General features: G+C 45.6%; 1 protein-coding gene and 1 pseudogene across 1 annotated transcript in view; one reads left to right on the plus strand and one right to left on the minus strand.

The window, feature by feature from the left end:
* The window catches only part of LOC115465113, a 500,577-nt pseudogene that overhangs the window by 122,531 nt on the left and 363,774 nt on the right, over window positions 1-14,272 (minus strand).
* LOC115460042 (zinc finger protein 84-like) overlaps window positions 6,900-14,272 on the plus strand; it is a 99,188-nt gene continuing 91,815 nt past the window's right edge. The window contains exons 1-3 of the mRNA XM_030189898.1: window positions 6,900-7,088; window positions 8,966-9,092; window positions 9,733-9,852. Of these exons, the coding sequence (XP_030045758.1) occupies window positions 7,065-7,088; window positions 8,966-9,092; window positions 9,733-9,852 (271 nt within the window). The 5' untranslated portion in view covers window positions 6,900-7,064. The remainder of the gene's footprint in view (window positions 7,089-8,965; window positions 9,093-9,732; window positions 9,853-14,272) is intronic.

The following is a 14,272-nucleotide window of genomic DNA, read 5'->3' on the forward strand; positions in this document are numbered from 1 at the left end:
ACAATTTAAACATAGAAGGACAGTCCCTGCTCAAAGAGCTTACAATCTAAAAACTCCAGAGGGAAGCTCTGTTTACATGATGCAAGTATTACTAGTAAATGTAAGAGACTAAGATCATACTTACCTTGGCTTAAGAGTGAGGTTTATTGTGGTCATTCAAAGCTGGATTAACACTATATTGGAACCTAGGCAAATATATAGTTGTGGACCCCTTCTATGGACCCTGTTTCCTCCTTGGCTTAACCCCATCACCGTCATTCTTTCCCTTCCAGCACAGATCTTCATTCATGCCTTTCCCCTCACACTTCATCTATCCAGCCGTTGTCTGGGGAAAACTGCAGGTTGTGAGTGAGTATCAGGACTGCACAAAGCTTTGAATGGAGATGCCTGGTGGTTAGATCAGTGGGCTGAGATCCAGGGAGGCTGGGAAGAGCATTTTCATCCTCCTTTCCCCTGGTACAAACCAGAGATGCCAAGGGTGGACTGACCCAAAACTGAAACTCAAAGAGTGAGATTATAGGTGCTAGTGGAGGAGTGGCCTAGTGGTTAGGGTGGTGGACTCTGGTCCTGGGGAACTGAGTTCAATTCCCACTTCAGGCACAGCTCCTTGTGACTCTGGGCAAGTTACTTAACCCTCCATCGCCCCAGGTACAAATAAGTACCTGTATATGTAAGCCGCATTGAGCCTGCCATGAGTGGGAAAGTGCGGGGTACAAATGTAACTAAAATAAATAAATAAATATGTCTGAGGTATAAATCTAGAGAGATTTGTGTGTCAAAAAGGCTTTTAACAAAAGAAGCAACAAAAAATGATATTCTTTCTGTAGTGCCTCTGAAAGGATATAGAGACGGTGGAGGAAGTATTGGGAGGGCTTGGAAAGGAATTTGCTCAGATAACTGTGAATAAATTAATTGGACAGAAAACATCCCTCCACTTAGTATGCACATGGGAGCATCTGTACCAGTGGATTTCTCCAGCCCAGTCTTTCAAGTGGAAACTTTATTATGTGATATTTGCTGTACCAGCGAAAGACACAAACACACAGGCCTTCTCTGTCTATTTCTCTTCAAATGCACTCTGTTGCTCTTCAGACATACCTGTACACAAACTTCTAGTGATGTGTTGCTGCTCATTGTGAGTCCTCCCACCCATCCAGCTCTGCCCATCATCATGTAAAGTTTTTGCAGTTGCTGCCAGCGTTTCCTCAGCATTCCCCTTTCGCTACCCCCTATCTCTCTTCCATTCCTATTCCTTCTCAGCACCCTCCTTCTCTGGACACTCAGTAGCGCCACTGGCTCTTTCCAAGGTCAGCCTAGGGCCCCTTGCAAAGCTTTGTCACCCTACCCTTTTAGAAGCTTCACTTGCACAGTACAGGATGTGTATCAGACTCCCCCCCCCTCCTTTCTGTGAATAGAGCTGCCATCCTGTTCTCCTGCTCCCAGTGCTTTCCCATAGGCTGGATCCCATCCACACTCTCTGTGACTCAGAATTCCTACTGTATGAGACTGGTTGATGTTACTAGGAAGCTGAGTGGCTTACTGGTGCTGCTAGTTACACTGGAAGCAGGCAGGGTAGGTTCAGGGGGAGCACTGGAGAGTTCTCAACTCTGGAATTTCTTTAGATACTTTAGCCATCCTTCTGGTTTATGGACAGTAATGGAAATGTCTGTAGAGTCTTGAAGAAAATCCAGACAGTTGGCAGCCTTAGTCTCCTGAGTCTGGAGATCAACTGACAGGACTCTCCTAGACATTTGGGCTCTAGGCTTGTGCACAAAACTAATATTTGGTGATGTTGCCCCCCCTCCCCCAATGAGAAACCATTTGTGTGTCCACATTGTGGCAGGAGCTTTAGCCACTGATCACATTTAAAAAGGCAGAAGAGGGATTCATATGGGAGAGGTAACATCACACTTGGTGGTTGTAGATACTTTGGTGAAGCAACTCTGTTTATTAAAAAGCTTTTCAGGATGACTTCTGGCCTGTATAGGTGTGCTAAAGCAACCTTTCTAGGAGGAAAACTGAAATCATCTCTCTGACTGATGATAGTGACATCAAGGAACTTGAGCGGGAAGTTGTATGTAAATTTCTGGAAGTAGAGAAAGGAACAACACTCCAGCATAAAGTAAGAGAAAACTCCAGCAGAGTATTACAGGAGCTTAAAACTGCTCCTGAAAAGTGTTCTTACTTCAGAGAATAAGATAAATAACTTTGGAGTTGTTGACGGGCCTCTTTGAAAAAATGGATGTACAAACGAGAAAACTCCGTGCTCATGAGAGTCTACATGAACAAGCGTATGCTGAGACTGTACAAGCCTGGCTCAAAGGAGGATTTTGCCTCGGAACAATAGATTATACATGTGCCACCATCACAGGCCTCCAGGACTATTTAACAGCGTCAGCAGATCCAGCCACACACAAAGTGTTGAAGTATAAAAGTAAGCATCCGGAATCCAGTTCTATCATATAACTTGGACGTGCAGTCTGAGGAGCAGAAGGAATGAGTGAGTATCCACCTGTAAGCATAGGAATGGATCCAAGGAAGGAAGCGTAGAAAAATACAGGCTCCAGAAAAGAAGCAGCTCACTGAACCATGTAAAAAATAAAGATTTATTGGGAAAGCAGTTGTCCTGCCATTTAGTTGTTTTGATAACTGCCTGACATGTTTTGATAGCAGACTGCCTGCATCGGGGTGAAATCAACTCTTGTTGTTAGGACATGTATCACACCTGTAACTATATAATATAATTAAAGTTACATGTATAAAGCAAAACTAAATATAACAAACTCAGAATAACAATATAAAAGCTCTCTATAAAAGAATGGACACGTACAATAAGAATGATACACTCAATATGTAAAGAACATAATAAATTATGAATAAAATATTGGGGGGGGGGGGGGGATATTACCTTAAAAGAGGGAAAGGTGTCAGAGACCAGTATGAACTGCTAATAAGTTCTTGTATACACCAATCATTTATTGTATATAAACACATAGTAGCAGTGTTCTATAAAAAACGTCAATATTAAAATATCTTGTGGTGTCATCTATTACAGACTTCAATGTAAAAAGGGGGATATATATATCAGTAAACCAGTTGTGAGGATCTCTCTCAAGATCCTTCCGGGTAGACTCAAGAAAAATGTCAGGAAGTATTTTTTCACAGAGAGAGTAGTGGATGCTTGGAATGCCCTCCCGCGGGAGGTGGTGGAAATGAAAACGGTAACGGAATTCAAACATGCGTGGGACAAACATAAAGGAATCCTGTTCAGAAGGAATAGATCCTAAGGAGCTTAGCCGAGATTGGGTGGCAGAGCCGGTGGCGGGAGGCGGGGATAGTGCTGGGCAGACTTATAAGGTCTGTGCCCTGAAAAGGACAGGTACAAATCAAGGTAAGGTATACACAAAAAGTAGCACATATGAGTTTATCATGTTGAGCAGACTGGATGGACCGTGCAGGTCTTTTTCTGCCATCATCTACTATGTTACTATCCCATAATAGAGCAGGCAGGAAAACAATAAGTAATAATTGGACTTGCTAGGACCCAATGGCAACGGTCTCATTTACCCAAGACAGACACATGGAGTGGCATAATGGTTACAGCACTGCTCTTGACATCCAGAGGTGCTCGGTTCAAACCCCACTGCTGCTTCTCCTTGTGATCTGTATTTTATGTGACAATGTGGTTTTAATGTTTCTTAAAGAATGGGTTTATTATAGGAATATAGTTAAAGAGTTATACAGTTTGAGATTATAAACCATTTTAAGAGTTAAACTCAGTTTAGTATAATAGTGGCTGGCCTAACAGAGGGAATGCAAAATCTAGGATGTTTAAAAGACTTCAAGTTCTCTATTGTTTTCAATAGTGATAGCAATTGTTTTGTTCTGGCCAATATGGCAGCAAGCTCTGCCCACTGCCTTCAGCCCAGATAATGAGCCTGATAGGTTCATGCCAGCTCCTGTAATTAAACCTCCTTGACTATACCTGTAAGGCCCGGATATCTTCCAGGTCCACCCTGACTCCGCCCGGTATTAAATGGATAGTCTCCCTGGATATTCAGGGGCACTATTCAGGTATGGCACAGTCTGCAGGACATATTCAGGTAGAAGCCAGAGATGTACATTTGTCCTTTAGATTGTAAGCTCCTTTGAGCAGAGACTGGCCTTCTATGTTAAATTGTACAGCGCTGCGTAACCCTAGTAGTGCTTTAGAAATGTCAAGTAGTAGTAGATGTCCAGATGAATATCAAACAGTAAGTCTGTAATCAAGGGAATGGAGGATGAAGCGACCTGCCCATAATCACAAGGAGCTGCAGTGGGATTTGAATTGGGCATTCCTGGTTCTCAGCCCACTGCTCTAACTATTAGGCTACTCCTACATTCCAGTGGTCTGCTTGGCAGGACTGCCTGCCGCAGCTAGAGTGGTGTTAGGCAGAAGGTGAGATATTGAGCTGTGGCATCCCTGAAATCAGACCTAATTGATGGTGCTGATGTGTTAAGGCAGTGTTTGGGGCAATTTTCCTCTTGCCCCCACTCTGAGGGATTCTATGTCCCTGCCCCCCCTGGCTGGCAGGAGGAAAGCAGCACTTCATTCTGTTTCTTCCTCTGCTGGCTTCACTCTGCCCTTTGAATACTAAGTGCTCATCAGTCCCAGTAGATTACAGGGTGCCATGTGTTAAAATTTCAGAATGAAGCTAGATGAGGTGGTAGCAAATGGGGCAGGAAATGCTGCTCACCTCCTGCCAGTGGTGAGAGAGGGAAGACCACCAAGCTGGGGCCGCAGCACCCTGAGAACTTGCCAGCAGTACATTAACTGTAAGATAAATTCTTGTCAGTGATTATTAGGATGGAAGAGGAGTGGGAATGTTGCACATGAATAGAAGAAAGCTGAATGTAAAAGACAGGGCTGGTGGAATGCAGTAAGCAGGGTATGCATGGCAGGGGGCGCCAGAAACTGCCATGCTTACCCTGTTCTACACTACAGCTGTCCCAAGACAACCTACCTTGATCCTTGAAGGCTGCCCTGGTGTAGTGGCTTCTGCGGGGGCAGGAAAGAATCCCACTCTTCCCTGCCCTCTGCTGCTCCTCCATCTCCGTTTGCTCTTCTGTGCAGCGGGCAGAGCAGCTTTATTTTAAAAATGGTTGCTGAGCTTGAAATCTCAGCAGCCATTTTGAAAACCCGGCGGCACCACCCACAGAACAGAACAGCAAAGCAGAGACGGAGGAGCAGCAGAGGGCAGGAAAGAGTGGGATTCTTTCCTGCCACCACAGCTGTAGATGCCACTCCACCACCAGGGTGGCCTTTAAGGATCAAGGTAGGTGTTCTTGGGAGGGTTGTAGTATGTGGGAGGGGGATGGCGGCATTACTGCGGTGGCGGGGCAGCTTTTGGCACAATATAAGTCATCGCAAGGACAAAATATAAGAAAACCGATGGACTGCATTAGGGGCTTATAGTCCATTTAGTTATGTTTAAGCAAATGAGAGATCTGCATGAAGGAAAATATTTTTTATTATTTTGCCTTCTGAAAACCACTTGTCTCTGAAACATGCTCAAAAAGTATAATCCATGTGTACAAAAGAGATTAGGTGACGATGTGATTTCACGTGGTCCAATGACAGTTTAATTTTATTTCCAATCTTTATACCACCAGGCAGATTACAACAGTTAAGATGAACCCATCAGTAAACAGGATATCCTCACTGAAATTTGGCCATATATTACAGTATTGTATAGAACAGTAGAAAAATGAGCACAAAATACAGCCTTTATTAGTGCGGGTTCCACCAGATACAATAATTTTTAAGCAGTTTTAGTGATATTCAACTATGCTGAAAACCCACCTTTTCACTGCTGCTTTTAGCTCCTAGCCACAATTGCCCTCCCATTGTCCCTTCTCACTCATTGCTTCCCTCACCCGTAACTGTCTTGTTTGTCTGTATTACTTAGATTGTAAGCTCTTTTGAGCAGGGACTGTCTCTTTGTATCAGGTGTTCAGTGCTGTGTGCGTCTGGTAGCTTAATATCTACATATGGTAAACTTTCAAAGAAATTAAAAGCTGTGGAGTAAAAAAACAACTTTTGTACTTCACCTTTTAAGGCACAGGGTTGAAAAGGGGGGCAAGGGAGAAGAGAGAAAGGAGATGCTAGACGGGGGGTGCCAGAGACCCTAGCACCAGCCCTGCTGAAAGGAGAGAGAGAAAACAGCAAATGGGCAGGAGGTCCTGCAGGCATTTTCCTCTCTGTTTTTGCTGATTTGCCAGATTAAACATAATACAGCTCTTTGGCTGCTGAGGAAGCTGCAAGTGTTCGTCTCCTGTTCCGAGGGAATGGATCCTCAGAAGCTTAGCTGAGATTAGGTGGCAGAGCCGGTGGTTGGGAGGCGGCGGGGCTAGTGCTGGGCAGACCTCTACGGTCTGTGCCCTGAAAATGACAGATACAAATCAAGGTAAGGAATACACAAAAAGTAGCACATATGAGTTTATCTTGTTGGACAGACTGGATGGACCTGTCCACCATGCAGGTCTTTCTCTGCCCTCATCTACTATGTTACTATGTAAGTGTTCGTCTCTTGCAAAGCTGAGAACGGGAGAAAAGCAGAAACGGAAATTTGGGGCTGGATTGGAAGAGCCTGTTTTTCTTTTACAGTTATCAATCTGACAAATTAAAAGATTGGGGGAATGAAAAAAAAAAAAGAACCCAATAGCTTCTCTAATCTCTAGCAGAGCAGGGAGGGATTTAGTCTTCTTTCTGTTTTGGGCTCAGTCTAATGACATCACAGAATAGGTGACGCTTGCTTTCGACTGAGTGATGACGTCAAAAAGGACTGGCGGCGCCAAGAACAGGAGGCTTATTAAATCTCCCTTGGAGCAGACTATTAACAACATTTGTAGGGCGGAGCTTTACGCTGAGCGCAGACTGATGACATCACAGCCAGTAGGAAACAAGGGAAGACACGAGAGTAGACTCGCACCTCTGCTTGCTATTTCCCCACCCAGCATTGCAAAAGGCAAACGTTCAGCTCTTCACATAAGGAAGGTTCTAATCTTGCAAAGCGGAGAGGAAAATGCCTGCAGGAACTTCTACTCAGGTAGGAGATTGTTCGTAATTTGCTGCGCTCTCTAGAGTGCTTTCAACCCTGGATGGCTGCACAGTCATTATGGTCTTTGATATAAAGTGGTTACCAGATGTTGGTAGGGTAAAATGTTTCCCTTGGTACCTATGGTAAACTATGGAGGAGTAGCCTGATGGTTAGTGCAGCGGCCTTTGATCCTGGTGACGTGCATTTGGTTCCCACTATAGCTCCTTGTGATCCTAGACAGCAAGTCTCTTAACCCTCCATTGCCCCCCAGGTACATCAACTTTGATCGTGAGGCCTTTAGGGACAGAGAAAGTACAGTGTTGCATCTAGTGGCGCCATATAAATGATTAGTAGTAGCATTTGTGGAGAAGAGAGAGGGTGTTTGAAAACTGTAGCACTCCACTAAAATTAGAATTTTCTGATTAAATATTTAAAAGCATACTATCTAAGTTTTGTTACCTCTAAATATTTATGACCAAATGCATGATGATACTGCATAGAAGAGAATTATGCACTGGAAATGTCACATCAGCCAATAAAATCCAGCTTTTTATCAACATGCAAAATCTGTGTGGAAGACAAGTCCAGGACAGAAACTTTGCCCTGGGTCTTAGGATATTTTACATTGAGTTATTAATGTTCTCTTTTAGATAAAATAGGGTTGCAGGCATGATGTTCTGGTGCATCCTCTCTTTATTCTTTCCAGCTCAATGGATGTTGGCAATAACTTGTACATAAGAGGTCAAGAATGGCTGTTTCTGGGTAAAATACTTCTCCAAAAATGTAGTGGAACAGATTGAAATTTAGCATTCTAGAGAAACTGGGGAAAAGACACATTGAGTTATAAAATAGGCCATTTCAGCCAATGAGTACCAGAAAAAGAAATTCCTTCCCCCCCCCCCCCCCCCCCAACGGTCTGGTGCATTTCTGTGGGAGAGGGGATTCTAGCAACTGCAGCACAGAAACACTAATGCAGTGAAATATGGAAGCCAGTCTCAAGCAATTACTCTGTGAATTGTGTGGAGAGAGAGAGAAAAGATCTTTAGGTACCAAAAAATGCAGTTGAGACTAAGAAAATGGGGCAGAAAGATAAATAAACATTTTGGGGAGGGGGTAGGTCACATGATGGTTGCCTGAAAGCAACTTGTGAGCAAGCAGGTGAAGGGGGAAACACATGACCAAATCTCTGGGTATGGCAGATCAGCCACCATGGTACAAAAGAATGGTGCTAGCCTCAGGACTTTCAATAGTAGGTGTAACCCCGGCCCAATCACTGTCCTGTCACCTGACACCATTCCCACAGGGTCTCCAGCACACAAAAGGATGGGATAGGGTGCAGGCCTGGGGCTTACCAGTACAACTCAGTACTTTTACTGGAAAGGGGAAAAAAAATAACAGCATCCAATCTTTGCCGTCTCAAACAAATCACTTTCGTGTGACTCAAGAACAAAGTTCCCACTTTTCAGCTATCTATTTATTTCCAAAATAAAATAGTCCATGGCACTTTTTCCCCTTGTGAATGATTCCATGTTAGATTCACCTCTCGCAGGAGGGCATACCAGGCATTTACCACTCTCTCCATGAAAAAGTACTTCCTGACATCATTCCTGAGTCAGCCTCCCTGCAACCTCGGTTCATGTTCTCTAGTTCTACCACCTTCCTGTCTCTGGAAAAGGTTTGTTTGTAGATGAATACCTTTTAAATATTTGAATGTCTGTATAATATCACCCCAGACTCTCCGTTCCTCCGTTAGCTCTAATCCTGTTCTGTGAATTATATACAGCCAGACCCCCCCCCCCAACCCATCTTGCTGAGCTCCAGTGGCGAGAGGCCTCCTGATGGACGTTATGTAGAAGATTCTGAGTGCGGAAGGGTTTGTTTTTCAGATCCCAGTAATCTTTGAGGACATCGTTATCTATTTCTCTCAGGAAGAATGGAAGGATTTAGAAGAATGGCAGAAAGAGCTTTATAGGGATGTAATGAAGGAGAATTATCAGACTCTGCTCTCAGTGGGTAAGGAATAATTTTAACTTTTTTTTTTTTTTTTTTTTAGTAGTCCTGGGCCATTATGAGAAAAAATAATTCTGAGTGTGAGTAATTTCTGGTATAATCCTAGTAAAAAAAAAGTGAGAGAGGATTCACAATGCTTCCTGCCAGCTCTAAACTTGCAACAGGTGCAAAATGACCAGGGAAGTAAAAAGTATTCCTGTACCAGCTGATTATACAGACAGCAAATGGATGTCACACAGAGCTGTCAGTGGGGTTATAGAGGAAAAATGGATGCCACATGGGACTGTGTCAGTGGGGGTTATAGTGAGGAGAATCGATGTCACAAGGGACTGTGTCAGGGTTTTAGTGAGGGGAGAATGGATGTCACAAGGGGCTGTGTCAGGGTTTTAGTGAGGGGAGAATGGATGTCACAAGGGGCTGTGTCAGGGTTTTAGTGAGGGGAGAATGGATGTCACACGGGCCTGAGTCAGTGAGGTTATAGTGAGGGGAGAATAGATGTCACATAGCATTGAGTCAGTGGGGGTTAGTGATGGTAGAATGGATGTCAAAGGGGATGAGTTAAGTGGGGGTTACAGTGAAGGGAGACTGGATGTCACACAGGGCTGGGTCATTAGGGAACTATAATGTGTTGTTCTTACCCCAGGAACAGGCTCTCTGACTGTCACCCCTGATATCATATCCCACATTGAACGAGGGGAAGAGCCGTACATCAGGGATGAGCCGGAATCAGAGGAAAGAGAAACTGGGAAAAGTAGCTGCTCAGGTGAGTCCAGAACTAAGAGGGATTTGCAGAGATGAAGAGTGGAATGAGCAACTGGGAACTGCAGAGACCCCTTCACAAGCTCCTCTGGAAATCTTTCATCATTCACAGGGTTTCTCTCCAGCCACCAGTTTCACAGGATGTCCTTATGCAAACATAGCCACCCAGAAGCATAACTTCTTCTGACTGAGACGATACGGGTTTTTTCCCACATATTCCCCAGTGGGAATTCTCTCCATTATTACCTGGGAGTGGAGGAGGCGCCTAGTGGTTAATGCAGCGGCCTGAGAACCGGGTTCATTCTCAGTTCTGCTCCTTCTGACTCTGGGCATGTCACTTAACCCTCCCATTTCCCCCAGGTGCAAAATAAGTACGTGTGTATAATATGTAAACCACTTTGATTGTAACCACAGAAAGGCAATATACTAAATCCCCTCCCCCTCCCCCCTTCGTATACTGGTGAATAGGACTTCCAGCTGCATAAGAGACCGTTACTCTCTTGGGACTTGTCATTGTGGGGGTAATTTCATAATAGGGTGCCTATGCATAATGCCCAAAAAGGTGCAACTTATGTACAGTGGGGGAAATAAGTATTTGATCCCTTGCTGATTTTGTAAGTTTGCCCACTGACAAAGACATGAGCAGCCCATAATTGAAGGGTAGGTTATTGGTAACAGTGAGAGATAGCACATCACAAATTAAATCCGGAAAATCACATTGTGGAAAGTATATGAATTTATTTGCATTCTGCAGAGGGAAATAAGTATTTGATCCCCCACCAACCAGTAAGAGATCTGGCCCCTACAGACCAGGTAGATGCTCCAAATCAACTCGTTACCTGCATGACAGACAGCTGTCGGCAATGGTCACCTGTATGAAAGACACCTGTCCACAGACTCAGTGAATCAGTCAGACTCTAACCTCTACAAAATGGCCAAGAGCAAGGAGCTGTCTAAGGATGTCAGGGACAAGATCATACACCTGCACAAGGCTGGAATGGGCTACAAAACCATCAGTAAGACGCTGGGCGAGAAGGAGACAACTGTTGGTGCCATAGTAAGAAAATGGAAGAAGTACAAAATGACTGTCAATCGACAAAGATCTGGGGCTCCACGCAAAATCTCACCTCGTGGGGTATCCTTGATCATGAGGAAGGTTAGAAATCAGCCTACAACTACAAGGGGGGAACTTGTCAATGATCTCAAGGCAGCTGGGACCACTGTCACCACGAAAACCATTGGTAACACATTACGACATAACGGATTGCAATCCTGCAGTGCCCGCAAGGTCCCCCTGCTCCGGAAGGCACATGTGACGGCCCGTCTGAAGTTTGCCAGTGAACACCTGGATGATGCCGAGAGTGATTGGGAGAAGGTGCTGTGGTCAGATGAGACAAAAATTGAGCTCTTTGGCATGAACTCAACTCGCCGTGTTTGGAGGAAGAGAAATGCTGCCTATGACCCAAAGAACACCGTCCCCACTGTCAAGCATGGAGGTGGAAATGTTATGTTTTGGGGGTGTTTCTCTGCTAAGGGCACAGGACTACTTCACCGCATCAATGGGAGAATGGATGGGGCCATGTACCGTACAATTCTGAGTGACAACCTCCTTCCCTCCGCCAGGGCCTTAAAAATGGGTCGTGGCTGGGTCTTCCAGCACGACAATGACCCAAAACATACAGCCAAGGCAACAAAGGAGTGGCTCAGGAAGAAGCACATTAGGGTCATGGAGTGGCCTAGCCAGTCACCAGACCTTAATCCCATTGAAAACTTATGGAGGGAGCTGAAGATGCGAGTTGCCAAGCGACAGCCCAGAACTCTTAATGATTTAGAGATGATCTGCAAAGAGGAGTGGACCAAAATTCCTCCTGACATGTGTGCAAACCTCATCATCAACTACAGAAGACGTCTGACCGCTGTGCTTGCCAACAAGGGTTTTGCCACCAAGTATTAGGTCTTGTTTGCCAGAGGGATTAAATACTTATTTCCCTCTGCAGAATGCAAATAAATTCATATACTTTCCACAATGTGATTTTCCGGATTTAATTTGTGATGTGCTATCTCTCACTGTTACCAATAACCTACCCTTCAATTATGGGCTGCTCATGTCTTTGTCAGTGGGCAAACTTACAAAATCAGCAAGGGATCAAATACTTATTTCCCCCACTGTACATCTGTAAAATATGCTCCTACAATGACTCCTCTCCGCCTCCCCTCCCCCAGTGTGATGCAAGTTTACACTTGCTTAGGAGAAGGTGTAAATGTTTTATGGCTTTATTTATTCCAGAACTGTTCACGATAGGAACATCAGTTCGTTCACTTAGATCAAAGGATCGTTGTTTATTGCAATATCCGTCTGTAAAAAAAAAAAAAAGCGTGAGATATAAATCTTATCATAGCTCCAGTTTTGTATATTGTTCAGTACAATGCTGGAATTCTCTTCCTTTGGAGTTGAGAATGGTTTTTTTTCTTCTAGATTTTGTAAATTGTTGAAAGCATCTGTTTTCTACATATTTGATCAAGTCTTCTGACTAAATTATTGATTCGGTATAGTTCGGGTTAGTAATATATTTGTGTGTACTTTTCCAAGTGGATCCTTTGTGGGTAGATAGCTGTATATATATTGTATTGTATTTTCCATATCATCAAGCTGATCAATCCATAGACTGGTGGGTTGTGTCCATCTACCAGCAGGTGGAGATAGAGAGCAAACTTTTGCCTCCCTATATGTGGTCATGTGCTGCCGGAAACTCCTCAGTATGTTCTCTATCTCAGCAGGTGGTGGTCACACACAGCAGCAGCTCTGGCTAGGCCTCCAAGCCTAATTCTTAGGTTTTGTTGAGTGCCTGGGGTTGAGGGCTCTTCTTGAGCAAGTGCAAACCTGGTGGCGCCAGGTCCCTTCTTTTCTCCCCCCTCCCGCTGGCTCCGTAAAAAAAAAAAAAATTTTGAACGTCCTTAAAGGCGTTTATTTAAACGTTTATTGCAGCTACTCACTGGGACACCAGGTCGTTACAGCTCGGAGCGGCAAGCAGGTAATTTTTACCTTTTTATAGCGGGCAGGGGGTTCCCCGATTCTTCTCCTCGTGGCATATGGCGTCGGAGGGCGAGGGCGCAAAGAGTCGCTCCCCGGATCGCTTGAGCGCTTCTAGAGGGGATGTGGGGGTCTTAAAGCCTGATTCGCCCTTGTTGGGTGACAGTTTCGTGACCGATGAATGTCCCGGTCCTTCCTCCAGCGTGGCGGTTTTTCCCGCCATAAACACCCATCCCCCGCTCCTCGCCTCCGCCATCTTGGCCGGCCACGCGGCTCGGACGGCTTCTTCTTGGGCCGCCCTTGAGGTTGGAGACATTAATGCCATGAACGCCCTTAATTTGGGCGACGGCACAAAAGCGGCTAAAGTTAAGCGCCGTTCTTCCCGCGCGGCTCCTTCGCAGAGTGTCGCGCCGGACGCCATTTTGGCTGCGCAGCATGTCTCTCCCCCGCTCTTGCGAGCGCCGGTTGAGGGTGCGTCTAGGGCTGTAGCCCAGGCTGCGGAAGTGCACAGTCTGGGGGGTTTCTCCCCCGAGTTTGTTTTGCTGCTGCATCAGGCCTTCCTTATGCAAAACGCTGCCCCTGCTCCCTCGTCTGGTAAAGAGGTTGAGGTTTCCAGAGGTAAACGCCCTCGGGTTGATTCCCAGGCCTTGGAGGACTTGTCTCCTCCGATGTAGATGAGGGCAGCGTATCTGAGTTCTCCCAACGGTCCTTTGCGGATTCCTTGGAGGAGACGGATCCCCGCTCGGATGGAGCGGATGACCCCTCTGCAGCGCGGCTTTTTAGCTCAGAGGATTTGCCCAACCTGTTGTTACAGGCCATGGACACTTTGAAGATTTCCTCTCCGGAGGACGTCTCTCCCTCAGCCCCTGTTGGCTCTGCCATTATGCTGGGGACGAAGCGCCCGCCTAGAACCTTCCACGTGCATGATGCCATGCACACCTTAATTTCGGCTCAATGGGATGTCCCTGAAGCGAGCCTTAAAGTGGCTAGGGCTATGTCCCGCCTCTATCCTTTGACTGAAAGTGAACGTGAGGCCTATCTGTGACCTACCGTGGATTCTTTAATCACTGCGGTGACTAAGAAAACGGCATTGCCGGTGGAAGGTGGCACGGCCCTAAAGGACGCCCAAGACAGAAGATTGGAGGCGGCCTTAAGGTCGTCCTTTGAGGCGGCTGCTTTAAGTTTGCAGGCCTCAGTTTGCGGCTCCTATGTGGCCAGGGCGTGCCTGACTATGGTGCAGCAGGCTTCCCCCTCGGATCATTCCTTGAGGGCTGATTGGCCGGCCCTGGAATCGGGCTTAGCCTATTTGGCAGACTTGCTGTATGATGTCTTGAGGGCCTCAGCTAAAGGCATGGCTCAGACAATCTCTGCGCGGCGGTGGCTTTGGCTGAAA

The sequence above is a fragment of the Microcaecilia unicolor genome, chromosome 1, assembly GCF_901765095.1.
Source record: "Microcaecilia unicolor chromosome 1, aMicUni1.1, whole genome shotgun sequence".
Taxonomy (NCBI): Eukaryota; Metazoa; Chordata; class Amphibia; order Gymnophiona; family Siphonopidae; genus Microcaecilia; species Microcaecilia unicolor.